Below are 26,633 nucleotides of genomic sequence, written 5' to 3'. Positions count from 1 at the left end.
AATTTCAATTAGTTTTTACACAAATAAAATACTGAGCTGTACACAAATTAAGATCACTTCACTTAATCTACAAGATTAAAACAGCTCTGGCATAATGTCCGCTTTATGGTCTCCTGAAACGGAGAGTGGGCAAGTTCTCTTCTTCTGCTAAATCACTTATAAAAAGGACAAAATGGACTTTAGGAGAGCCTAACCCACCAGTCCCCATATCAGAGTGAGTTAACATTAGGCTTCTGCCTAATGTATAATATGTTCTACATCCTCTGGACAATATTACTCCAAGAGGCAGATCGGTATCTGTCCCATAGCGAACACTCATCCTCAGTAGCTGCCTACAAAGCACAATGTAGAGATGGTGGTAGTACTTTATCGAAAAAGCACCATCTAGAGACTCCTATACAGTCTCAAGCTAGATAAATTGTTGCATGCAGTGTTTTTCTTTCCCACCATTTCTCCCACTTCACCTAGTATATTGTAATACTGCAGTCAGGAAAGTTACATGTGCGGACATTGGCTGACTCAGAAAAATCATGTAATGTACTGCAGTCATTTATTGTAATGTAACCTAGCACTCTGGAATGCCCAGCACCTTCAGCTCTAGTTAAAGGGAATCTGTCACCTATTTTTTTGCATATAAGATGCGGCCACCGCCATCAGGGGCTTATCTACAGCATTCTGTAATGCTGTAGATAAGTCCCCAATGTAACCTGAAAGAAAAACGACTTAGGGCCCCATCACACACAGCGAGATCGCTAGTGAGATCGCTGATTTTGTGACGCATCAGCAATCTCTTCAGCGATCTCGCTGTGTGTGACATCCATCAGCGACCGGCCTCCCCGCCGGGTATCGCTGATCGTGCAGGATCGTCCTGGGCCATTTTATGATGGTTGGTCTCCCGCTGGCCAGCGCGCATCGCTGCGTGTGGCAACAGGAGACCAACGATCTGCAACGCTGGGAGCTGGTATCTAGGGTAAACAGCGGGTAACTATGAGCCGCGCGGCTCTTGGATACCCGCTGTTTACCCTAGATACCAGCTTGCTCGCTGGTCCTGATCGCTGGTGAGCCTGTCTAACTATGTCCCAGCGATCCCATCCAAGTCGGATCGTTGGTGGGATCGCTGGGACATCGTTGTGTGTAACGGGGCCTTTAGATTATACTCACCCAGGTCAGAGAGGTCCGGCGCCTGCGCACTTCAGTACTCTGCTCTGCCCTCAACAGGGCAGAGCAGTAAGCCTGCGCTGTAGCCGCGATGGGAAGCAAAGAGGAGGACATCATCGCTAGAAGATGGGAGGCGCCGGACCGCGTCACCCATCGGACCCGTACCGCCCCTGGGTGAGTATAATCTAACTTGTCGTTCTTAGCTTTCAGGTTACATCGGGGGGAGGGGGGGGGGAGCCTGCATTATCTCGGTTCTCCCTCTGCCTTCTGCTGAAAATCACAGGCCACACCCGCATGACATCCCCATTCAGAGCTCACTGCAGAGCTGCCGGCTGAGCCAGTCAAAGCACAGACAGGACTGCTCTCTAGTCTGTGCTTTGAATGGACTATAGCAGGAAGCACAGAGCTACTGAATATTACAGCTCAGGAACAAAGCAAAATTTTAACAGCAAGTAAATTATGGAGTTTCTTACATTTATCATAAGTTTTACAATGCTTTAATAATCATTTGCCCTGAAAACCCCTTTAATCAGCAGACCATACACTTACTTGGAATGCTGCAGAGGAGCAAGGTCTTGCACACTACTAGTCTGGCTGCTGCTCTGAGGTTCATCAGTCAATGAAGGCTGGTCCACTTCACAGTCCGACAAACATTTTGGCTTCTGGGTTGCGCCTGAGGGGTAAGCTCTCTTAGGGGACAAGTCAGCATTCCAATCTGGGGCTTTTCTTTTCTTCGTTGGAGAAGATACGGCCACTGCATGATCTGTATCCTTACACAAAAAAAAAAATTAAATTACTTATTCCATATCCATGATATCCTGTAAAATTATAGATTTATAACAAACAGCAAAGTTTTTTTCTTCTTAACACAAACATTATTAGCATCATTTCTGCACCCAGAGCCTGTAGTATAAGGCAATAATATATGTAGCTGTATGTAAACAACAAAGTAAAGTGCCACCTAGTGATACTATGACTACGTGGCCACCCTGTGCATAGGCTCCAATGTGTGCACCAGGGAGAGCATATAGAAGCTAAACCGCAGTGCGCCTGACAGGCGCAGGTTCTAAAACCACCTACAATATCTAATTATCGCAATTTCAAGACTTGAAAAGTAAATCAGCGACCTTCATATGAATGTACACAAAATTGGATGCCAAAAAAACTACTGCCAAATAGCCTCTAGTTTTCATGACCATCACTAAACATTAAAATTAGGAGGGAAAAAAACAAAAACAAAGGAACTTATGGTAATGCACTTAAGATGCTACTTGATTACTATTCACTTGGATTCAGAGGTTACATGTTCAGCAAAAGAAACACACTTACACTTAGAAAAGCAAGTCTGGCAGATTATATTTGCACAGGACAGGCAGATCGCGTTGTGACGTTTTATGCATTCATAATTTGACATCCTTCTGCCACCAGTTTCAACGGTGCAGTTGGTGCACGTACGTCTTTTAGGAGGTGGGAGAGGTGGTGATTTTTCTCAATCACATTTGTGATGAAATCTTTTCAGATGGACTTGTAGGCTAGAGGGGGATTCCTCAGTCTGCAATTTTCATTCCTTCATTTTCAAACCCCATGTTATACAGGTTGATGCCGGATCCTAAGTTTACATATTTTTTACTTCTGGGAGAGTTTTTCCCAGGATTATAGGCTGGATGCTGCAGTTTTTCCCTGCTCATACAGTGTATCAGCACTGCTTCTATCCTGCCCTTCTTTCTTCTTCATTTGCTTTGGTCTTTTCTCCATCGCTTCACAGGAAACCATGGGTGTATGCCGCTGCCACTAGAAGGCTGACACTAAGCAATAAAAAGTTATCTTCTTCTCAGTAGTATACACCCACCAACTGCAGCCAAGCTGATCTGTTTTTAGCTTCATGTCAGTAATAGGCAGACATGGAGCTGCTCTCAGCCCCATTTCTACCTTTGCTTTTTGTTGTGTTTTACTAATAATTTTTTTTGCAGATACAGGCGACAGAGTTGTTGACACTCTGAACTCCCCCTAGAGACTGTGAACACGGTGTGGGGTTGCGTCCCTCTCGTGTCTAAAATGATACCTGGGTTGAAGAAATCCATCTTGTGGTTCTTGTTTAATCTGTGTTTGCAGCTTTGAGTTAAATGAGATGCTCCAGGGCAGCTTGTGGAGGTTGCTTTTTTGGTGTTCTGGCCTCATGATCATCATTCTGAGCTTAAATGATAGGTCACTGAACCATCAGTAACCTGCCTGTTTTAAATACTGCACCTGTGCATTTAATATTGTGGTAAAAAAAATAATAAATTTGCTTCAACAAAATGGTGCCGGCGGTGCTCTCAATCTGCACATGCGCAGCCCACTGTACTTCGAGGACCAGTGCGGGAGTGCACACAAGAAGAGGAGGAAATAGTCGCTGCTGAACATAGCAACGCTCCTGCACTGGTTCAAGGAACACAGTGTGTCATGCATTCGCAGATTGAGAGCATCGCTTGCCGATAGATGCTACTTGTGCATGCGCTACCAGCACCATTTTGTGAAAGAAAAACAGGATTTTTGGGTTGCTTACCGTAAAATCTGTTTCTCGGAGCCTTCATTGGGGGACACAGAGACCTTGGGTGTATGCTGCTGCCACTAGGAGGCTGACACTATGCACAAAAAAAAGTTAGCTCCTCCTCCGCAGTGTACACCCCACCGACCGGCAGAGAATTCCTCAGTTAGTGAGAAAGCAGTAGGAGAAGTAACAGAATAGGTTGACAACATAAACAACTCAACTGTAACCATTCAACCAAAGTAAGAACAGGAGCTGTAAAACATGGGAGGGTGCTGTGTCCCCCAATGAAGGCTCCGAGAAACAGATTTTACGGTAAGCAACCCAAAAATCCTGTTTTCTCGTTCGCCTTATTGGGGGACACAGAGACCTTGGGACGTCCCAAAGCAGTCCCTGGGGTGGGAAACAAACTTCCATCAGGCCAGCGGACTCACCACCGCTGCCTGCAGAATCCGTCTACCTAGGCTGGCGTCCGCCGAAGCGTAGGTGTGGACTCTGTAGAATTTCACAAACGTGTGAACCGATGACCATGTTGCAGCTTTGCAAAGCTGCAGTGCGGAAGCTCTGTGGCGCACCGCCCAGGAGGCACCCACTGCTCGAGTAGAGTGGGCCCTGATACTCGGAGGGGCTCCGCGACGCTTAACACGGTAGGCTTCCAGGATAGCCGATCTGATCCAGCGAGCAATGGTGGCTTTTGGCGCCGGGTGACCTTTCCGCGCTCCATCAGGGATAATGAAAAGAGACTCTGTCTTTCGCAGGGAAGTCGTCCTAGACAGATAGACTCTTACCGCCCTAACCAGGTCCAGCTTGTTCAAGGACCGCTCTCGGGGATGAGTTGGATTCGGACAAAGGGACGGTAGCACAATATCCTCGTTGAGGTGAAACAAGGACACCACCTTCGGAAGAAACGAGGGCGGAGGCCGCAGAACTACCTTATCCTGGTGGAGAACCAGAAAGGGAGAGCGGCACGACAGAGCTGCCAATTCCGACACGCGCCGGACGGAGGTGATGGCCACCAGAAAGGCTACCTTCCAAGAAAGGAGAGAAAGGGAAATATCCCTGAGGGGTTCAAAGGGCGGACCTTGCAGAACCTCAAGAACCAGATTAAGATCCCATGGATCCACGGGCGCCCGGTACGGCGGGACCGTGTGAGCCACGCCCTGAAGAAAGGTCTTAACCTGAGGACGGGAAGCCAACGTTTTCTGAAACAGAATGGACAGCGCCGAAACTTGACCCTTCAGGGAACTGAGGGCAAGCCCCGCATCCAATCCTGCCTGAAGAAACGCTAGGACTGAAGGGAGCGAAAAGGACATGGGCGCGACGTCATTGGTCTCACACCAAGTGAAATAGGCCTTCCAAGTACGGTAGTAAATCTTGGAAGATGATGGCTTTCTGGCTCGGATCATGGTCTGAATTACGTGGTCGGAAAATCCTGCTCGTTTCAGAACCTCGGTCTCAACAGCCACGCCGTTAAATTGAGCGGCCGAGAATTGGGGTGGCAAATCGGACCCTGAGACAGCAGATCTGTTCTGTCTGGAAGCTTCCAGGGGGCGTCCGCGAGAAGGTTGACAATGTCCGCGAACCAAGACCTTCTGGGCCAATTCGGGGCGATGAGAATGACCGGAAGTCCTTCTGCCTTGATCTTCTTCAACAGCTTGGGAAGAAGAGGCAGAGGAGGGAACAGGTAGGGAAGTTCGAACTGGGACCAAGGAACGGCCAGGGCGTCGGCGCCCACTGCCAGAGGGTCCCGAGACCTGGACACGAATTGTGGGACTTTCCTGTTGAGGCGAGACGCCATGAGGTCTACATCCGGGGTTCCCCACCGAAGGCAGAGCAGATGAAACACTTCCGGATGTAGGGACCATTCTCCCGCCGCGAGACCCTCGCGGCTGAGAAAATCGGCGGCCCAGTTGTCTACGCCGGGAATGTGAACCGCGGAAATTGTCGGAACGGAAATCTCCTCCCAACGAAGAATCTTGGACACCTCCGCCAGGGCTGAAACACTCCGTGTTCCCCCTTGGCGGTTGACATATGCCACCGCTGTGGCGTTGTCTGTCTGAATCCGTACCGGCAGTCCCTTGAGGAGCCTTTCCCAGTGAACCAGAGCAAGATGGATCGCTCGAATCTCCAGAACGTTGATTGGTAGCGCTGATTCCCGATCCGACCATCGACCCTGAACAGTGTGGTTGCGGAACACAGCACCCCAACCGAGGAGACTGGCATCTGTGGTTACTATCTGCCAGTGAATGGGAAGGAAGGATCGACCCGATAGAATGAGAGGTGACGACAACCACCAGTTGAGAGACCGCTTGATCCGGTAAGAAAGATGGACAGGGCGATACAGGGACCGAGGCGACCTGTTCCACTTCGACAGAATGGCCTGCTGGAGAGGCCTGGCGTGAAATTGGGCAAAGGGAACTGCCTCTATCGCCGCGACCATCTTTCCCAGGACCCTCATGGCTGTACGGAGGGATGGGAATCGCGAGGTCTGCAGCGATCGTACTTCCTGCTGCAGAGAGAGAATCTTTTCTTGTGGGAGAAAGACCCTTGACCGACGAGTGTCGAACAGAAGACCTAGAAAGACCAGGCGTTGGGTAGGAACCAGACAGGACTTTTTCCTGTTGACGATCCACTCGAAATTGGAAAGAGTGTCCAGGACGATTGACAAACTTTGGTGAGCCTGTTGGAATGAGGGAGCCTTGATCAGAATATCGTCTAGGTACGGGAAAAGAACGAGGCCTCTGACTCTCAACAAAGCCATCAACGCAGCCATGATCTTCGTGAAGACTCTGGGAGCGGTGGCAAGACCGAAGGGCAGTGCGACAAACTGGTAGTGGTGCTGTCGAATCGCAAAGCGCAGGAACTTTTGATGTCCGGAGAAAATTGGAACATGTAAATAGGCATCTTGGATGTCTATTGAGCACATGAACTCCTGCTCCTCCATGGAGGCGATGACCGAGCGAAGCGACTCCATGCGGAAGTGGCGAAGGCGGACCCTCTTGTTGAGCAGCTTGAGATCCAAGATGGGTCGAACTGCGCCGTCTTTTTTCGGCACTACAAACAGGTTCGAGTAGAACCCCGTGAAGCGCTCCGATTCGGGAACGGGCACAATCACCCCGGAACTGAGGAGAGCAGCGATAGCTGTAGAGAACCCCGGGATCAAGGCTGGATCCTTTGGAGGCCGGGATTCGAAGAAACGATCCCGTGGGAGAGAGACGAACTCTATCTTGTATCCTGAGGATACGACCTCCCTGACCCAGGCGTCCTCCACGGCGGCCAGCCAAACGTCCCTGAAGGAAAGAAGTCGACCTCCCAATTGGAAAGGCCCCTCGCGTGCCCGATGATAGTCATGCTGAAGTAGACCGTCCAGATCTAGATCTGAACGGTCTGCCCTGGGAGGAGTGGGGTCGCCAGGAAGGAGTGGGTCTGAAGGAAACTTTCTTTCTCTCCTGGCGAGCCTGCGGTCTCTGTTGGCTGGAGGAGTTGTCCGCCGTATTGAAACGGCGGAAAGTCCGAAAGGGTCGAAACTGACGCCTTAGTGGGGGTCTGCGAGGCTTGGACTGAGGGAGGAGTGAACTCGTGCCTCCGGTGGCGTCCTTAATAATCTGGTCCAATTGGGACCCAAAGAGGCGCACCCCCTGAAAGGGCAGGTTAGTGAGGGACTTTTTTGAAGACAAGTCCGCTTGCCATGCCTTTAGCCAAATTGTACGTCGAATTGCAATAACGTTGCTTGACGCCTGAACTGCACAGGATGCAGCATCCAAGGAAGCGGAGAGAAGATAGTCCCCAGCATGGGAGATCTGATTGGCGAGATTGGCCAAATACTCCGGTTGCGCCTTATCTAAGATGCCCTGCCGAAGGTCGTCTGCCCACGTGGTTATGGTCTTTGCTGTCCAGGATGAAGCAAAGATTGGACACACCGCCGCTGAAGCCGCTTCAAAGGCAGACTTCGCCAGGGATTCTACAATCCTGTCATTAGAATCCTTTAGGGACGCCACAACTGAAAGCGGGAGAACCGTGTTATTGGATAGCCTGGACACGGGCGGATCGACCGAGGGAGAGGCCGACCAGTTGTCCGTGAGCTCTTTAGCAAATGGGTAGAGTATGCCGAGACGTTTTCCTCTTTGAAAGCGTCTGGTCGGATCCTCTCTTTCCTTGGTAAAAATTTTCCCAAACTGGGAATGGAAAGGAAAAACCCTGGAGGGAGTTTCTGCCCGTCTGAACGAAACCTCCTGATCTGAGGATTTCGCAGGGGAGTCAGCAATATCGAAGGTATGATGGATCGCAGCAATGAGGTCCTGCACTGTGACCTTCATGCTTGCATCCTGGTCTGAATCCAGCTCTAAAATCCCCTCAGATGACCTGTCCGAAAGCGCTTCCCCTGACTCGGGAGAGGAGGCCCGAGAGGGAGGCTGGTGAGAAGGGCTATGCGGTGAGATGGGACTAGGAGAGGATTCCGGCTGGGAATCTTGCCTGGGTCTTTTGCGACTACCGCTGGCTGATTCAGATGGAACAATTTGGGACCTGCTTGGCCCTGCTGAAGAGTCCAGGGGCAACTTATCAAGAACGGCCACCAGGGACTGAGACACCCTGGTGAGGTCTGCCACTGATTGAGATAGCGAGGAGGCCCAGCCAGGCATGGGGGGCTCACTCTCACCTGGGGCCGAAGATGGCTCCTGGACGGCGTCAGGCTGAATTGGATTGCTACAATCCAGGCAGAGGGGAGTGGACTGGCCTGAGGGAAGTTTGCGATTGCACGAAGAACATGCAAAGTACTTGACTAAAGTGCAGGGGGGGGCGGTAGAGCGGGTACGATCAGACTTAGACATAGTGAAAAGGTGAGGTAATGCCGGAAGGTTGGGGGACAGAGGGCGGAGAAGGGTCAGTCTGCAGTGCAGAGCTACTCACGGTCCGGTGTCCCCAGAAGCGATGCTCTGCGACCTGTCAGTGGATGCAGGTCAGAGCGAAATCCGGCCGACAGCCCTCCTGACAAAAAACCAGCTGGAGAAGATGATGTCCAGTGAGGAGTTGGTGCCCGGCTAACAGGCTGGGAAAATGGCGCCGTCCTGAGAAAAAGCGCGCCTTAGGAGAGGAGGAAGGGCGGAGCACCACGCAGGGTTAATGATTCACCGCCCTCTAGCCAATGACAGGCTGGGCAGGTGAAGGACAGGCGGTGGGAGGGCCTGGGAAGAGCGGGAGAGAAGCCCGCTTAGAAGAAAGGGGCGGGGGGCGTGGCCGCGACGCAGCGGTAAGCCCGAACTGAAGCCGGGGCCTAAATTAGTTGCGGCGGCCGCCTGTCAGCAGGGGGTCGGCGCGGAGGTCCGAAAAAGAGGGACGCCGCAGACGCCAGTCGCTCCCAATAGGGGAAAAAACCCTGTGCTCCCTGTCCCCAGAAAGGGGGGGGGGATGCCCGGCAACATTGAGCTGCCTATAGCCTTGTGGCGACTGCGAGCGACCGCAGCGCCTACAACCGGGGTCCCCTGTGCCATTGAAGAGGTGACCGTCGGGAATGGGCAGCCAGGAAAATAAATATGAAGCCGGGGCCTAATACTCACCCATCCACGATCCATTACCTGTCTGAAGAAGTCTTTGCGTCTCATCCAACCGACAGGCTCTGGTAGGCGAGTGGGAGGGAGACTGGCGACAAGGACCCCTGGAGTCGCTGGCACGTCTTGGTGTCGGCGTCCATCTGGCTGGTCCTGCCGCGGAGAACTGCAAGGATACGGGGTGGCAGTACACGCCGTACTTGCAGACTCCATGTGGGAGTACAGATGTGACCTTTCACTCTGTATCCCTCCGTAGAACCTGAAAAGGAACGACGCACGACGAGGTAGATATGGGTCTAATAAAAGACCCGTGTCCACCTCCTACTGACACTAAGCTAAACTGAGGAATTCTCTGCCGGTCGGTGGGGTGTACACTGCGGAGGAGGAGCTAACTTTTTTTGTGCATAGTGTCAGCCTCCTAGTGGCAGCAGCATACACCCAAGGTCTCTGTGTCCCCCAATAAGGCGAACGAGAAATTTTATTTTTTTGAAGACCACAATATTAACCTCTTAATGACCAGAGGTATTTTTGCGGTTTCATTTTTTGCTCCCCTTCTTCCCAGAGCCATAGCTTTTTTATTTTTTGGTCAAAATGACCATGTGAGGGGCTTGTTTTTTTGAAGGACGAGTTGTACTTTTGAACGACACCATGGGTTTTAACATATCTTGTACAGGAAAGAGGGGAAAAAATTCCAAGTGCAGTGAAAGTGCAAAGAAATGCTATCCCAAAGTTGTTTTTTACAATGTTAACTAAATGCTAAAACTGACCTGTCATTATGATTCTCCAGGTCATTATGAGTTCATAGACAACAAACATGTGTAGATTCTTTTTTTTAACTGGTGAAAAATCCAAGTTTGCTATTAAATAAATATATATTGCACCACTTTACGTCTCCATTTATCGTGATCTCAGGTTGGGTGTGAGCTTATTTTTTGCGTGCCGAGTTGACGTTTTTAGTGATTTTGGTGAAGATACGATCTTTTGATCGAACCGTTATTGCATTGTAATGCAATCTTGTGGCGACCAAAATACCGGTAATTTTGGCATTTTGACTTTTTTTTCTCGTTACGCCGTTTCACGATCGGGTTAATTCTTTTTTTATATTGATAGATCGGGCGATTCTCAACACGGTGATGCCAAATATGTGTATATTTGATTTTTTTTATTTTGAATGGGGCGAAAGGGGGGTGATTTGCGCTTTTATAAATTATTTTTTATTTTATTTTACTTTTTGCATGTGTCAATAGTCTCCATGGGAGACTAGAAGCTGCAGTTGTTTGATCGGCTATGCTACATATAGGCGATAATCAGATCGCCTGTATGTAGCAGAAATGCTCACTTGCTATGACAACCATAGAGGTCTGCTGGAGATCTATGGTTGTCATGCCAACCCATCGGTGACCTGCGATCACATGACGGAGTCACAAATGGATGGTATTTCCGGCGCGCTTGCCGGATACACGAGTTGAATTCCGCTGTCAGAGATGGACAGCGGCATTTAACAGGTTAACAGCCACGGGTGTACAGATCAGCTGTCATGTGCTTAGAAACAGGGAAAGTCCAACATCAGCGTACTATTACGCCCCATGTCGAAAAGCGGTTAAATGCGCAGATGCAGTATTTAAAATAAGAGGCAGGTCAGTGACCTGTCATTTTCAGTAGTGTACAAAATATTAGGGTTTAAAAGCACAAGTTAATCACAAAATCTTTATAGTCTATTTTATTTCCAGCATTGGGAACATTGCACACGGTTTTCCAATTCAAAACATGAAGAGAAATGTATATAATGTCTAACTACTTTACAGAAAAAAAATAAAATAAAAAAAATGAACATTGGGCTGTTCTAAAAAATAGTAAATTCTGCATTGTCTTTACAAACTCACAATATGTACTATACTATTTTTTCCTGTGACTCACTCACCTAATATTTAGTTGTAGACCCACAGCTTTTTAGAACTGCTTCACATCTACGTGCATAGAGTCAACCAACTTCTGGCACCTGTGAACTGTTATTCCAGCCCAGGATGCTCGGACTACATCCCACAATTTTTTGCATTTGTTGGCTTTGCCTCAGAAACAGCATTTTTGATACCACCCCACAAGTGTTCTATCGGATTAAGGTCCGAGGATTGGGCTGGCCACTCCATAACCTCAATTTTGCTGGACTGGAACCAAGATTTTGCTCGGTTACTGGTGTGTTTCACTGTTTTGTTGAAACACCCATGTCAAGGGCATATCCTCTTCAGCATAAGGCAACAAGACCTCTGAGTGTTTTAATATATGCAAACTGGTCCATGATCCCTGGCATGCAGTAAATAGGTCCGGCAGTAAGAGAAACATGACCATATCATGATGCTTGGCACCGTCCACCATACGTCTCTGTCTTCAGAGTGTACCTTGTCTTGAATGCAGAGTTTGAGGGTTGTCGGACGATTGGTCTGCAGGCCTTGGAGCAAAAAAAAAAAAATACAAAACAAAAAGAGCAAATTTACTTTCCTCAAAATGTTTCTCCGTTTCATTTTAGGCCAGTTGGTGTGATCTTTGGTAAATTCTATCCGCTTCAGTACATGTCTTTTTTTGTTTTTTTTATAACAGTGGGACTTTGTGGTGATGTCTTGCTAAGAGATTAACGTCACACAGGCGTCTTCTGTCACAGTCCTCACAGGTAACTTGAGGCTGTCTGTGATCATCCTGCAGCTGATCATTGGCTGAGTCTTTGCCATTATGACCATTCTTCCACCCACTCCAATGGTAGTCTTCCGTTTTCTTCCACTTCTCTCTGGTTTGGTTTCCATTTTAAAGCATTGGAGATCATGTTAGCTGAACAGCTGATCATTGCCTGCACTTCTCAATAATTTTTACCCTCTTCAATCAACTTTTTCATCAAAGTGCGCTTTTCTTCTGAACAATGTCTCGACCCATATTTTTCAGGCTTTCAAGGAGAAATGCATGTACAACATGTCCTGGCTTCACCCTTAGGTAAGGGCCACCTGATTCACACCTTTTTCTTCCCAGAATAATTGACCTAATTGAACTCCACACTGCTATTATTTTGAGCACCCCTCCTTTCATTTCATTATTCTAATACACAATCAAAAACATGCAGATCATGAATGCGGAGTCTGTTGGTTTTCTTAGAATTTACTGAACTAACTGGTAAATAGTTTGACATGTGGTAATATAATATTAATACCAAAAACCGTGATTAATCCGGTGAGTCATATTGGACTGCTAGTATTTCGAACACTACTGTAAGCCCAGAATAATTATAAGGCCAGAGCACCAAAAAAAGACCCATCCACAGGCATGGAACTTCTACATGAGAGAGAGACTACATACATATTCTAGGAATACCTGATGCGTTAGAATCGGGCCACCATCTAGTGCTTAATTTCTAGCAGCCTCCCATGTGTCTTGGGGTCCCCTGCATCTGGTTTTTAACATTACAGCATTTTTCTTCGTACTCTTCATTTTAACTTATTCTTCCTTGTTTCCTGGAAAGTTTTTTCAGCAACGATCTCTCTACTCCTGTACTCGCTTCCTGACCTCTCTCTGGTCATGGTGGTCCTACGTTCCAGGGCTGTGGAGTCGGGATCTGTGTACATTTTTATGCAGTCGGAGTCCGTATAAAATAAACTGGGTACAGTAGTACAATGCAGTATGTGCTGTAAATGTTTTAATAAGAATTTGGAAAAGTGATGAAATGTTCTATAAATGTCTGTTCTGTTCCTGATCTAAGGATCCCGACTCTTAGTTGAAAAGAACCTGTGCTGCACTTTATGCACATGCTCAGTAGTGACCAGTGCTGTGCAGTCAGGAGTCAGGGAAATTGAGGAATTGAAGTTTTGGCTTACTGACTCAACAGCCCTGCTGCCTTTGATTCACTCTTCTTCATTATGAGAGATGGCCTTCTCACTCTAGTTCTGCTTTCTTGAAGGCTCCAAGAAAGATTTTATGGCAAGAACCCAAAATCTTAATTTTCTTTAGCCCTTTTTCTGTGTCCTCTTTGAGACTGCACATACTTTCCCCCCTGCCCACATTGTGGAGATCTGTATACAACCTTGTCCCTCAGTTATATAAAGGATTTACAGACACTGCAGCAGCAAAATGGTAGAAAATTTTTGAAGAATAACATTCAGAAAGGTGTTTAACATTGAATTTAGGAAGCAAAGGAACAATGACATGTCAGTGTGAAGGTGCTCATGGCCTTTAGTACTGGTTGCCATTGCTGTTACTTATATTTAAGACTTATGTTCCCAGCCAGCAAATGTATACAAAGTTCTACTGCACACCATCTCTCGTGTATAGTGTTAACCTCCAAACTACATGCAAACACAGAAATTCTGAAAATTACCATGCAATCACTTTAACCACTTAACCTTTTAATTTGACCACATATAGGTATTCAGTATGTGATGCTTAACCTCTTATGTGATTCCCATTAAATGAAAGTCTATTGTATACTTCTTATAGACTGTTCCATTTACCTGATGGTATGATTTGTGATATTATGTCAAATGTTATATCAGCTACATAGGCTGCAATTGGCCCAGTACCCTTTGTTTATACCCGTGCAGTTATGGATTTGCTGCACTTCATTGCCCCCTCTTTTCCCCTTTGTACTTGTTACCTGTCTTTTGTAGTGCAATAAATATTTATATTTTTATCTGTACTCTTTTTGGACTTTTGGTCTTTTTTTGGAGCTTTGCTCACGGTTGCCACGCTCACCCTGTGTAGCGAGGACGGCACAACGGTACACGCAGTGTCTCACTGCACAATGAGACTGTTAGAAGAATAAGAGGTGTCTACTGAGCATGTGCAACCTGTCACTAAAATACTACAGGACATAGAATCGTAGAGTTGGAAGGGACCTCCTGGGCCATCTGGTCCAACCCCCTGCTCAAAGCAGGATTCGCTAAATCATCCCAGTCAGATGTCTGTCCAGCCTCTGTTTGAAGACTTCCATTGAAGGAGAACTCACCACCTCTCGTGGCAGCCTGTTCCAATCATTGATCACTCTGTCAAAAAGTTTTTTCTAATATCTAATCTGTGTCTCCTCCCATTCAGTTTCATCCCATTGCTTCTAATCTTTCCTTGTGCAAATGAGAATAAAGATGATCCTTCTACAATGTGACAGCCCTTTAGATATTTGTAGACAGCTATTAAGTCTCCTCTCTGTCTTCTCTTTTGCAAACTAAACACTCCCAAATCCTGCAACCTTTCTTTATAAGACAGGGTTTGCATACCGGTCACCATTCTGGTCGCTCTTTTCTGAACTTTCTCCAGTCTGTTGATGTCTTTTTTTTTTTTTAAATGTGGTGCCCAAAACTGGACACAATATTCCAGATGAGGTCTGACCAAAGAGGAGTAGACAGAAATAATGACTTCACGTGATCTAGACTGTATGCTTCTGTTAATACATCCTGGAATTGCATTTGCCTTTTTTGCTGCTGCATCACACTGTTGACTCATATTCAGTCTGTGATCTATTAGTATACCCAAGTCTTTTTCACATATCCATGGGCAACCAAGGTAAGAAAAGCATCTGACATGCAGATTTCTCAGAGGCGAAATCCAGTGCAGCGAGCATTTTTGGAAACTGATTGCATTTGACAAATTTATTTATTTTAGGATTTAAAGCCACTGAGATATGATTCATATTGCGGGAATAGCCCCTTAAAAATTTAATATAACCAGAAGCAGAGCTACATATTATGCTGAGTGAAGGAGTCACAGATGCCATGAAAATGTTACATTAAATCTTAAAGTAACCTCACATTGTCTCTTCAGAGAGGAAGAGGACTAGAACTAGGAAGCAACAATCCTACGAGTCCATACTGACCCTCTTGTCACACGAATTCGGATAAAAGACAACACCAAAATCTCAATTTGCAGACACTTTTTTTTTTTTTTTTTAAAAGCCCGAATTCGTGTCTAAACCCGAGTGCGCTTAAAACAGTGACTAAGTGCCACAAAAAAAGTGCACTAGGATGCTGGTCATCTTGAAACCTTCTCCAAAAGGAGAAAGGTCCCCCCCAAACCATTCCCCATCCCTCTGAGCCAGAAGGCCACAAGATTGTAAGCTTGTGAGCAGGGCCCTCATTCCTCTTGGTATCTGTTATGATCTATGTGATTATTGTTATGCTGTAATGTCTATCGTCTGTACAAGTCCCCTCTGAAATGTAAAGTGCTGCGGAATATGTCGGCACTATAGAAATAAAATGTATTATTATTAAATAGCCTCCCCCAGCCGAAGTTGTAGGAGACCCAATCTTACCCCCAAGCATCTGCCCGAGTTCTCACCCAAGCCAAACACTGGGAGCCTAAGACTGGGCTCTTCTCCAGAAGAGGGGTGTCAGGGGGGAGTAGAACATGATGGCCACACACTACCGCCTAGACCTGTTAAGGGGGAAACCCGTGCGGGAACCGCATCCTAACAAAAGTCCTAGTGACAAAGTGGACACACGTGAATAGGTGACACATAATAAAAAAAAATAGTCAAGATTTTACAGTGTAATACTACCGACCGGACCTTCGACTGGGAAATGTAAAAACTCCCCATCCTAAGGCCAAAAGGCCCTGAATAAGGGTGTGTGCATGAAGAAAGAAAAAGAAGTGCTTGAACAAATGTGTCAAAACTCAAGTGGGGTTCCCAATCCTAGTAAGTTAAGGCACCCCAGGGCCACCACTCCTGGGGCACTTCACACTTCGGGCTTTCAATCTTCCCCGGCCCAATGGCATCTATCATCCTGGGGGGGCCATGCTTTCCACCAGATGACTATATGAGCCACCTAGCGTACTAACAAGCACCAAACCCCAGTGTGCATTGTGTCAACCTACTAGGGCAGCCGAGGCCAAAGTCGCCTTTTCGAAAGACACTACACTTGATCTTAGCCAAAAGGCCGAGCAGACACTGTGTTTCGGGATACTGCACCTCGTCAGCGCAAAGTGAGAGATCTGGTTTGGCTGGGTGAGAGGCATCTGACCGGGATACAAGGGGTAATGTTTCTCCTTACGGAGAGTGACATGTCAAGCCTGACATGCCGAGGTGAGGAAACTTAAGCCGCAGTGCTCCTCTGGGAAATATGCAAATTGTCTCTTCAGACTAGAACTCTAGTGCCACCTATAGGAAGTAGTAATCCTAAAAGTCAATATCGACTCTTTAACGAGCCTTATCACATGACTTCTAAAATAATTTGACTTGATAAAGTAACCTCAAAAATATTGCAAAACTGACAATTCGTTAACAAAATAAATAAAAACGCTAATTCAAGTCATCAGTATAGCCAAAACCATAGAAATGAGCAGGAGCATAAATTGGTATAAGTGCAACATGTAGGAGAATCTTCACACTGTGGCCATGTAAAAAAAAAAAACAAAAAAAAAAACCCAAGATAAAAACAAAATAAGCAAATACCCTGCAGTAAGTAAATAGTAATAGTCTATGCAAATAACATAGGGCACTTAGTAAACAAATAAAAAAAGTGCAAAAGCCATTGCACCGTGACACGGTGTACTCATCAGGATGGTCATATCCTCCAATATTAAAACCTCAGCTAGTGTCAGACGACCTCAGTGTAGATGGTGGCAGATCAGGACCAGAACCTGTTTGCCAAGTGCCATGTGTTGTTCATATGTACTATTACTATTTACTTACTGCAGGATATTTGCGCATCTTGTTCCTAATCAGTATAACCAATTACACAGCAAGTTAACAAAATCAGAAAACAATGTCTAAAAGTAAAATAATTACTTTGTCAGCAGCTGCTGTGCTTAAGTCTTCATTTTTCTTGCTATTTAATGGACTCAAGGTCTTGGTAGGCTGTTTTACCAGGTTTGGCACAGGCCTGATAAGTCTGCCACGTCGTAGCTGCGCTGGCTTGATGGAACCAGATTTTTCTACACTGGTCCTGGGGGTAGACAAAATGGGGACAGAAGTCAGAAGCCTAAAGTGTAAATAATAATTGGAAAATTTAATGACTTTAGGAATTGAATCTTTTCAAACAAGACAGATTTTCTTTTCCTACTTACTGTCCAGCTTCTTTACAGACATCACCAACGGTAGACGTATCGGGCAAGTCCTGAGTTTTAGAGAGCTCCGTAGTTGATGTCTGTTTTCTCACAGCTCGGCCAAGGTTTGGACTAAGTTTGGGAAACCTTGTGCAGATGGGTTTTAAAGCATCTTTGTCTTTTTTTGGGTCATTTAGATCTTCTCTAGGTCTAAAGAAAAAAAAAAAAAAAAAAGAAAAAGATTCACTTGTTTGATATTTACAGATTGAGAATCCATATAGCCACATAAATTAAGCAGAGGGAATCATTATTTCTCCATCGCTTCATTGGGGGACACAGGAAACCATGGGTGTATGTTGCTGATGCCACTAGGAGGCTGACACTATGCACAAAAAAAGTTAGCTCCTTCTCAGCAGTGTACACCCCACCGACTGGCACTAGGATAATCAGTTTAGCCTAGTGTCAGTAGGAGGTGGACACAGGTCTTTCACTAGACCAATATCTACCTTGGCTTTCGTCGTTTTCCCGTAACACCTTTCCTTTTTCAGATGGATCTTCTCTTTAACCTCTGGAGGGATACAGTGTGAATAGTCATACTATACTCCCACATAGAGACTGAGTACGAAGTGTACTGCCACCCTGTATCCTCACACGTCTAGCTGGCAGGACCCCAACCCCTAAAACATGAAGAATGATCGGATCTTCTAAACACTGGTCCTGGCTCCCGTCTCCTACCCACTCGCACACCAGAACATGTCGGATTTAGGCGGAAAGGACGTTCCACAAGAGTCTCGGGCGTCTAACTAATGTTTTTTCTTCAGGATGGAAAGATACATCTTTCTTCTTTCCATCAGGTTTCCGGTCCAGAGGTGACAGAGAAGACTCCGGGAAGATAAAGACAAAGATAAAGAAGTAGTTAAGGCAGAAGATAAAGAGGAAATGAAGACAGGGATGAAAATAGAGAATGGAAAGAAGGACGAGATCTTTCTGCCCCGCTAAACAGGGTTCTTGAATTAGGTTATCGGTGCAGTGCGTTATCCCTAGGGCTTTATTCTGGGTATAGACCCTTTTTGGTGTATATGAGGCCTGATTCCCTCTTATTTCTAGCTACATTGGGGGTGCAGGGTTACCTTACAAGTAATTTCTGGGCCTCTGCGCTACCATCCTGTCTCGGCGGCCACCTTTTCTAAATCTAGGCCCGAATTCATTGCAGCCTAGTCTTTGCGGTTATCTGTGCCCCCTCTTCCGATCATCTTCGGCGGGTTTTTCTCCCGCCCGTCACTGCCCCCCTCCTCTTCTGTCTCTGTCGGTTAGGTCTCCCCCTCTACCGAACATCTATGGTTGGCTTTTCTCTGACCCGTTACTGGCTTCACCTCTGTCTCTGGCAGTAAGCTACGCCTCCTTCTCCCGTCGCTGTCACGCCCCCTCTTAGCTCCGGCGTTAGCTCTGCCCACCCACCCAGCCTTATTGAGCAGGCCCTTTCGGGTCACGCCCCTTTCTTTTTCCTCTGCAAGCACTTTTCCTCTCTGTGGGCTATCCTTTTCCTCCCTGCGATCGCCATTTGCCGGCATCTGGACCCAGAAGGTGGCACCTCTCTGCAGGGAAATCGGCCTGCTTGTTTCCTGGTTCTCTTCTGTAGCCTGGAAGCAGTCTTTAGGACCTGCAGACTGACACTCTCCTCAGCCTATATCTTTCTGTTCCCTAGCCTTCTGGCATTAGTTAGTCTGCTGTCTATCATGTCTAATCCTAAAGGAGTTCATTCATCCTCATTTTTCACAGTCTTTTACTAGGCATTGTTCCTACTAGCCAGTTTCCTACTCCACACTGATGAGGGGCAATACCCCGAAACAGCTGTCTGTGGATGGATACCATGTTTTGGCATAGGTGGTTTCCTTCATTGGAGACAGCCCTTCCCGTGGTTGTTCCTTCCCGGGGAAAGACCTGGCTAGTCATTGCTTGCGTTGAGAAACATGTGATGGTGTCTCCGCAGTGTTGGATGTTGATCTCCATGAGTTCATTCATCCTCATTTTTCATAATCCTAAAGGAGAGCGCTCTTGCCCTCCTGCCTCTACTTCTTCTACTCCTGTCATACACTTTGTCTGATCTTCATGTAACTGCAAACTCCCCTCAACGCATTGTGGCTGTCAACAGGACCTTTAATATTAAGGACACCACTACGGAACCCACAGTACATGCGGTTTCATTTAGAAGGTTGAGACCAGTTCCCAAGTTCTTTGCCCCTCATAGGGAATTTGAAGAGGTACTTTCCAGGGAATGGGACAACCCGAACAGATGCTTCCAAAGAGGCATTCTATATCCCTTCACCCCTGAGCTCACTGCGAACTGCATCGCTTCTCCGACTGTGGACCCTCCAGTTTCCAGACTGTCCACCAACACTGTTCTTCCTCTTACGGATGAAGCATCCCTCAAGGACACCAATGGCAGGCTCAGAGTCTTTGCAAAGTCAGCCTTTGAAGAGGCTGCTTCTATTTTGCGCCCTGTCTTCATCACCTGGGTGGCAAGGCCTAAAGCTGCATGGGCTAAGTACCTCCGTCAGGGCATTGTTTCTGGAGCCCGACCGGAGGAATTGGCCGACCTTGCGGACCAAATTTGTAATGCAGGGAAGTACATGGTATCCACCTCCCTGGACACTGCTTTATGTGCTGCTCAGGCATCCAGGAATATAGTGGCCATCCGAAGGACCATTTGGCTTAAGATGTGGCTGGCGGACTTGTCTTCAAAAAGTCCCTTACTAACTTGCCTTTCCAGGGTTCCCGACCTTTTGGCTCCAAGCTGGGCCAAATTATTGACAAGGCCACCGGAGGGATGAGCTCTCACTTTCCTCAGGCCAAACCTCGCCATCCTCCTTTGAAGCATGAGTTTCGGTTCTTTTGGCCCTCACATCGTTTCTCTTCGAAGGAAGTTTTCTCCTGCCAAGAGAGGTCACAGGCTTGCCAGGATAGAAAAAAGGTTTCCTTTAAATCCTCCCCCTCTGGGCATTCCAGTAATACGCAGGGTATATCCTCCAGGACCAGTCCTGGCAGATTTTACTCGGCATGACCCATCTTGGATCTATGATTACTGAACAAAATGGTCCATCTGTGTTATTTCAGGATGGAATCTCTTCGTTCAGTAATTGCTTCCATGGTCTTCACAAGATCATGGCAGCAGCATTGCCCATTCTGCTGACCAGAGGTCCAGTCTCCACCCCCAGTGCCTAGACAACATTTTCAATAAGACTTTGTTCTTTTACCGGGCCGAGGAAAGCCTTTCCATCGTTCTCAAATCCCTGTCTCCAGGGGTGCCGGTCATTCTAATAGCACCGAATTGGCCCAGGAGGTCTTTGTTCGCAGAAGTCATTAATTCTTCTCACGGACGCCTCCTGGAGGCTCCCAGACAGACTGGATCTTCTGTCCTATGGGCCAGTCTGCCACCAGAATCCTCGGTCGCTAAAGAACCAGGTGTCAGCGCTTCATCTTTTTTTGCAGGAAGATTTTTCCTCCAGTTTTTCAGGTCAGAACTTTTCTCCAGAGGGTGGTACACGCCGTACCCAGTATCACCCATGAACCCCCTGGGACTTCCATTTAGTCCTGGAGACACATAGAAGTTCTCACTTGAACCACTTTGAGAAGGCTCTCTGTCTTGGATGGTGGTGTTTCTTGGGACCATCACCTCCTTTAGACACGTCTCAGAGTAGGCTTTTGTTTTTTCCTGTCGCCCCCCCCCCCTCTCTGGTTCTCCACCAGGATAAGGTGGTCTTGCGACATATACCTGCTTTCTTTCCCAAGTTGGTGTCCGCCTTTCACCTAAATGAGGATATTATCCTCCCTTTCTTTTTGTCCGGTTCTGACTCATCCTCAGTTTTTTCTGAACAGGTTAGTCCTACTTAGGGCGATGCAAGTCTATCTGGCTACGACCGCCCCCATTTCAGAACATGGACTCTCTCTTTGTCATTCCCAAGGGGTGTGCACATAGGCCTTTCGGCCTCTAGGACAACGATCGCTCACTGGATCCGGACGAGAATTTTAGAGGCATACAGGGTCAGAAGAGAGCGCCTTTTCTTGGGTTTAAAGCACATTCTACTCAGGCAGTGGGTGCCTCCTGTGCGGTATATGATAGGGCCACTTCCCTGCATCTCTCCAATGCGGCAACCTGGTCCTCCATCTACATATTCGCCAAATTTTACAGGGTCCATACCTACAATTCGGTAGAAGCCAGCCTAGGTAGAAGGATTTTGTAGGCTGCAAAGCTCATTTCTCTGACCTAAACGGAGTTTCTGCTGTTTCATCTCCAGGGACTGCTTTGGGATGTCCCATGGTTTCCTGTGTCCCCTATGAAGCAATAGAGAAAACAGGATTTTTTGTTACCGTAAAATCTGTCTCTCTGAGCCTTCATCGGGGTACACAGCACCCTCCCATGTTTAGAAGATCTGGTTACTGTGTTACAGTTTGAGTTGTATATTTTGTTTCTCTGTCATGTTGCTTCTCCTACTGCTTTTTCACCAACTGATTAACCTAGTGCCAGTCAGTGGGGTGTACACTGCGGAGGAGCTAAGTTTTTTGTGCATAGTGTCAGCCTCCTAGTGGCAGCAGCACACACCCATGGTTTCCTGTGTCCCTCAATGACGGTGCAGAGAAACAGATTTTACGGTAACGAAAAATCCTGTTCTTGAGAAGGAGACTGTCAGTTCCCAATTAGTGTTTAAACCAAGTGTAGCACATTGTACGAGATTGTGCCTCAATAAATATCAAACCTTTTTTGCTAAAACCCCTTGCCTCGTTTTTAATAAAACATCCATTATTCTTCTGCTACGTTTTAGCAGCACATCATCTTGGGGGTGACCTAGCAGGGCAATGCACCTTTCCCATGTACATCTTCCAGCTTTTTCCATGTCATTCTGCTTGACTGACCACACAGGATTCACAGGCGCCAGTGCCGTCACCTCTGAAATCATGCGCATGCGCCGTTAAGAGAAACAGCACATGCGTAGAACAGCTCAGCCACTCGCAAGGTGCACCATGCATCTAATTAACATAGGAATAAAAGGGGATTTATTAAAAATGAGCCAAAACATTTTAAAATGAAAGCTATGATTTTTCACAGGGGCGATCTCACACAAGGGACTATACTTGGTTTAAACAAAGCTTATCTCATATCTCAGATCACATTTAGGCTGGGTTCACATAGCTTTTTATCAGACGTTCAGTGGCTCCGTTGGGGCCTACGTCTGAAGCCCTACAAAATGGGATTCGGGAGCATGTGCTGATGGGGTCATCTCTATATATAAAAATCAATGTGTGTGTGTGTGTGTGTGTATCACCAATCACGAAGCATCTTTCATTTCACCAGAGTTGTTCAAAAGAAGCTAAGCTGTGATTGGTTGCTATGACCAACAGTTTTCCTTGCAACCAATCACTAAGCATCTCTCATTTCACCAGAGCTGGTTAACAGTAGCTGAGCTGTGATTGGTTGCGCAAGTTTTCCCACTTGACAACACCTCAGCAGACACTGACTTGGTGGGAGAAATCTAGCATCCCCAGGAACATAAGCTCCAGCCATCGTCTGTCACCCAGAAAGGAGCAGTTGAGTACATGACAGAAATGAATCCCCCCTCTCGTGTGGTATCATTAAGTGTCACACATGAATGTAGGAAAGTGCACATATTAAATGTCATGTGGATTTAATATTTTCTCACACTTTTATGCATTATTGATGTGTTACTGTGCTCTGATGCTGTCATTTTTTTTGAAAGTGCCACTTTCCCCATAATTCACCTGAATATACCCATATAACACGTAATGCTCTTCCCATAACAACCCATTAAATATGATACTATACTTCATACAGATGCTCTAAATCCATGAGCCACGCAGCCGGACAAATTACAAGTTGACCTGGGATCTTAGTGAACCATGTTTCTGTGCAATTTCACTATTCTACTTTTACTGGCTTTGACGGGATGATGTGGGGATAGTAGTCCGGTACCTCTGGCTGACGGGATGATGTTGGATATTATAGTGAATGCGGCTATGCGGAGTGGACGGAGCTCTACACTCAGCTTTATATATATAACGATGTGGGATATTAGGGGTAGCAGTCCGGTGGCTCTGGCTGACGGGATGATGTGGGATATTAGGAGTAGTAGTCCAGCGGCTGTGACGGGATGATGTGGAATATTAGGGGTAGTTGTCCGGTGGCTATGGCTGAAGGGATGATGTGGGATATTAGGGGTAGTAGTCCAGCGGCTGTGACGGGATGATGTGGGATATTAGGGGTAGTAGTCCGGTGGCTATGGCTGACGGGATGATGTGGGATATTAGTAGTCCGGTGGCTCTGGCTGACGGGACGGTATGGGATATTAGGGGTAGTAGTCCGGTAGCTCTGGCTGAAGGGATGATGTGGAATATAATAGTGAATGTGGCTATACGGCATGGGTGGGGCTATACACTCAGCTTTCCACACTAACCGTAACCGTAGTTAATTACTATGCCTGGGCAGCGCCGGGCTCTTCAGCTAGTTTACTATAAAGATGCATAGGTTGTCAGTGTGCTCTGTCAGATGTAATTTTCAGCCATATACACTTATTGGAGGTGGACACAAAGACAGTCTACCATGTCTTGCTGCCCGCATCAACTAGGTAAGTAAAACGCAATGTGAACATAGCCTTACCAGGAGCTTTGCTTTTGAAAGAAGTTAAGGTGCTCATACACGAGAAGGCTGTTAGCTGAACGTCTTTGAGACATGTATCACATCTACACACAATTTTTGCTGCTCAACTGAACATTTGTGTGTTTTGGGAAGAGGTGAGAAAGTCGGTGTCAGCCACCTCTGGCAGTGGCTCATCTGCGATGTGAACAAAGGATCTAGCATTTAAGGTTAAACTTTCCGATCTACCCCTCCCATCATTGACATCATCAGGGGGGAAAGTGGGATGCCTATACACATCAGATGGTAGGCAAGTGCAGCCAAAAATCAGCAGGTTTATCCAATTTTAATCTATTCTGTGTTTGTTACATTAAGTCTAGCATAAAGGATAAAGGTATTTTTGGTACTCACTGTAAAATCTCTCTTGGAGCCTTCATTGGGGGACACAAGTAACCATGGGTGTATGCTGCTGTCGCTAGGAGGCTGACACTAGGCAAAAAAGGAAAATAGCTCCTCCTCCGCAGTGTACACCCATCGACAGGCACAAAGAACCTCAGTTACAGTTAAAGCAGTAGGAAAAGCAACCAAAACTCATAACATATGTACCAACCCCAACAAAAAGGGCACATAGGCCCAAAAGAGGTAGGGTGCTGTTCCCCCCAATGAAGGCTCCAAGAAGGATTTTACAGTGAGTACCAATAATCTATTGCTTCACTGGGGGACACAGGTAACCATGGGACGTCCCAAAGCAGTCCCCAAGGGTGGGAAACAGAAAGAATGCAAAGAAAACAGATTTAGGTCGGCCGGTGCATAACCGCCACCTGCAGCATCTTCCTTGCCAGTCCTGCATCAGACAAGGCATGGGTATGAACCCTGTAAAACCTCGTGAAGGTGTGCAAAGATGACCAAGTCACGGCCTTACAAAGATGTAAAGCCGAGGCCTGGTGATGAACTACCCAGGAAGCACCCACCACCAGGGTGGAATGAGGGTATGTGCACACGCTGCGGATTCTGCTGCGGATTTGGCCTCTGCGGATCTACAGCAGTTCTGCAGACAGTGTACAGTACAATGTAAGTCTATGGGATTTACAATCCGCAGTGCACATGCTGCGTTTTTTTCACTGCAGAAAAGCTGCGGTTTTGAATCTGCAGAAAGAATTGACATGTCAATTCTTCCTGCGGATTCCACTGCGGTTTGCCACCTATTCCATTGTCCAGGTGTCAAACCGCAGGGGAAAACTGCAGGCCAATCCGCAGGTAAAACCGCAAGTCATTTTACCTGCGGTTTTACCTGTGGATCCGCAGAGAAAAATCCGCAGGTGAATCCGCAGCGTGCTCACATAGCCTGAGCCTTTACCCCCGGAGGAGGCTGTTTGTCCTGTATGTGCTATGCCTCCAATATTACTGATCAAATCCAACAGGCAATAGTGGACTTGGAAGCTGGGAGCTTACGACGATCTTCAGAGATGACAAATAGGGCATCAGAGTGACGAAAGGAAGCAGTCTTTGAAAGGTAGACTCGGATAGCTCTGACCAGATCCATCTTGTGGAGGGACTTCACCAGGGGATGGACCGAAGAGGGACAGAGAAGGAAGGACAATTCTTCATTAATGTGAAATGAAGAGACCACCTTAGGGAAGAAGGAAGGAATGGGTCTGAGAACCACCGTGTCCTGATGTAGAATCAGGAACGGGGAACAGCAGGATAATGCTGCTAACTCACTCTCCTGATGGACGTAATGGCAACTAAAAAGGCAACCTTCCATGACAGGAGAGAAGACGGAATGTCCTGAATGGGCTCAAAAGGACTGCGCTGGAGAGCGCCAAGAACAAGTTTAATATCCCATGGGTCTATCTGAGGACGATAAGGAGGTGCCAGGTGAGCAACACCTTGAAGAAAAGTCTTTACCTGGGAATGAGAAGCCTGATTTCGCTGGAAAAGAAATGACAGAGCGGAAACTTTCACTTAAGGGTACTGAGTGATAGACCAGAGTCAAGACCTGCTTGTAGAAAGCCCAGGATGGAAAGAAGGGAAAAGGACATAGGGACCAAATAGCTGTCCTCATTCCACCGAAAGAAGGCCTTCCAGTATCTGTGGCAGATACGCGAAGATACTGGTTTTCTCGCCCTAATCATGGTCTGAAAGACCTAATGGGAAAAACCAGCCTCCCTCAAGACTGCGGCCTCGACGGCCATGCTGTTAAACTCAGACTCGTGGAAGAGGGGGCCTTGTCAGAGAAGATCTGGACGAATCCCTTCCTCCTTTATCTTTTTCACGACTATCGGAATCAAGGGAAGAGGCAGAAAAAGATAAGGCAGCTGGAATTGGAACCACGGGATTACTAGAGCATCGAAACAGATGGCTAGCGGATCTCGGGACCTGGCTACGAACTGAAGAACCTTGTGGTTCATAAAGACGCCATCAGGTCGACGTCCGGTATGCCCAATCTCTGGCATATCTGGATGAAAAGGGCGTTGTTGAGTGACCACTTGCCCGGTGCAAGACCCTGACGACTCAGAATTGTCTGTCTAATTTTTCACCCCCAGAATGTGCACAGATGATATGGCGGGAATATGACGATCCGCCCATGGCAGAATCCTTGCTACCTCTGTGATAACCTGTTCGCTGCGAGTCCTGCCTTGATGGTTTATGTAAGCCACGGCATTGTCTTCTGACTGTATGCGGACCGGTTGGCCTGTGAGGAGGGTCTGCCAGTGGCAAAGGTCATAGAAAATTGCCCTGATCT

At 47.0% G+C, this 26,633-nt stretch overlaps 1 protein-coding gene across 1 annotated transcript in view; it reads right to left on the bottom strand.

Annotated features, from left to right (window-relative positions):
* The window catches only part of BDP1 (BDP1 general transcription factor IIIB subunit), a 235,234-nt gene that overhangs the window by 40,699 nt on the left and 167,902 nt on the right, over positions 1-26,633 (bottom strand). The window contains 3 exon segments of the mRNA XM_073584044.1: positions 1,708-1,928; positions 16,985-17,141; positions 17,263-17,451. Of these exon segments, the coding sequence (XP_073440145.1) occupies positions 1,708-1,928; positions 16,985-17,141; positions 17,263-17,451 (567 nt within the window).

The sequence above is a fragment of the Dendrobates tinctorius genome, unplaced genomic scaffold, assembly GCF_039654945.1.
Source record: "Dendrobates tinctorius isolate UK_male_01 unplaced genomic scaffold, ASM3965494v1 ptg000083l, whole genome shotgun sequence".
In the NCBI taxonomy this organism is placed as follows: Eukaryota; Metazoa; Chordata; class Amphibia; order Anura; family Dendrobatidae; genus Dendrobates; species Dendrobates tinctorius.
This window is presented reverse-complemented; position numbering and strand designations above follow the sequence as displayed.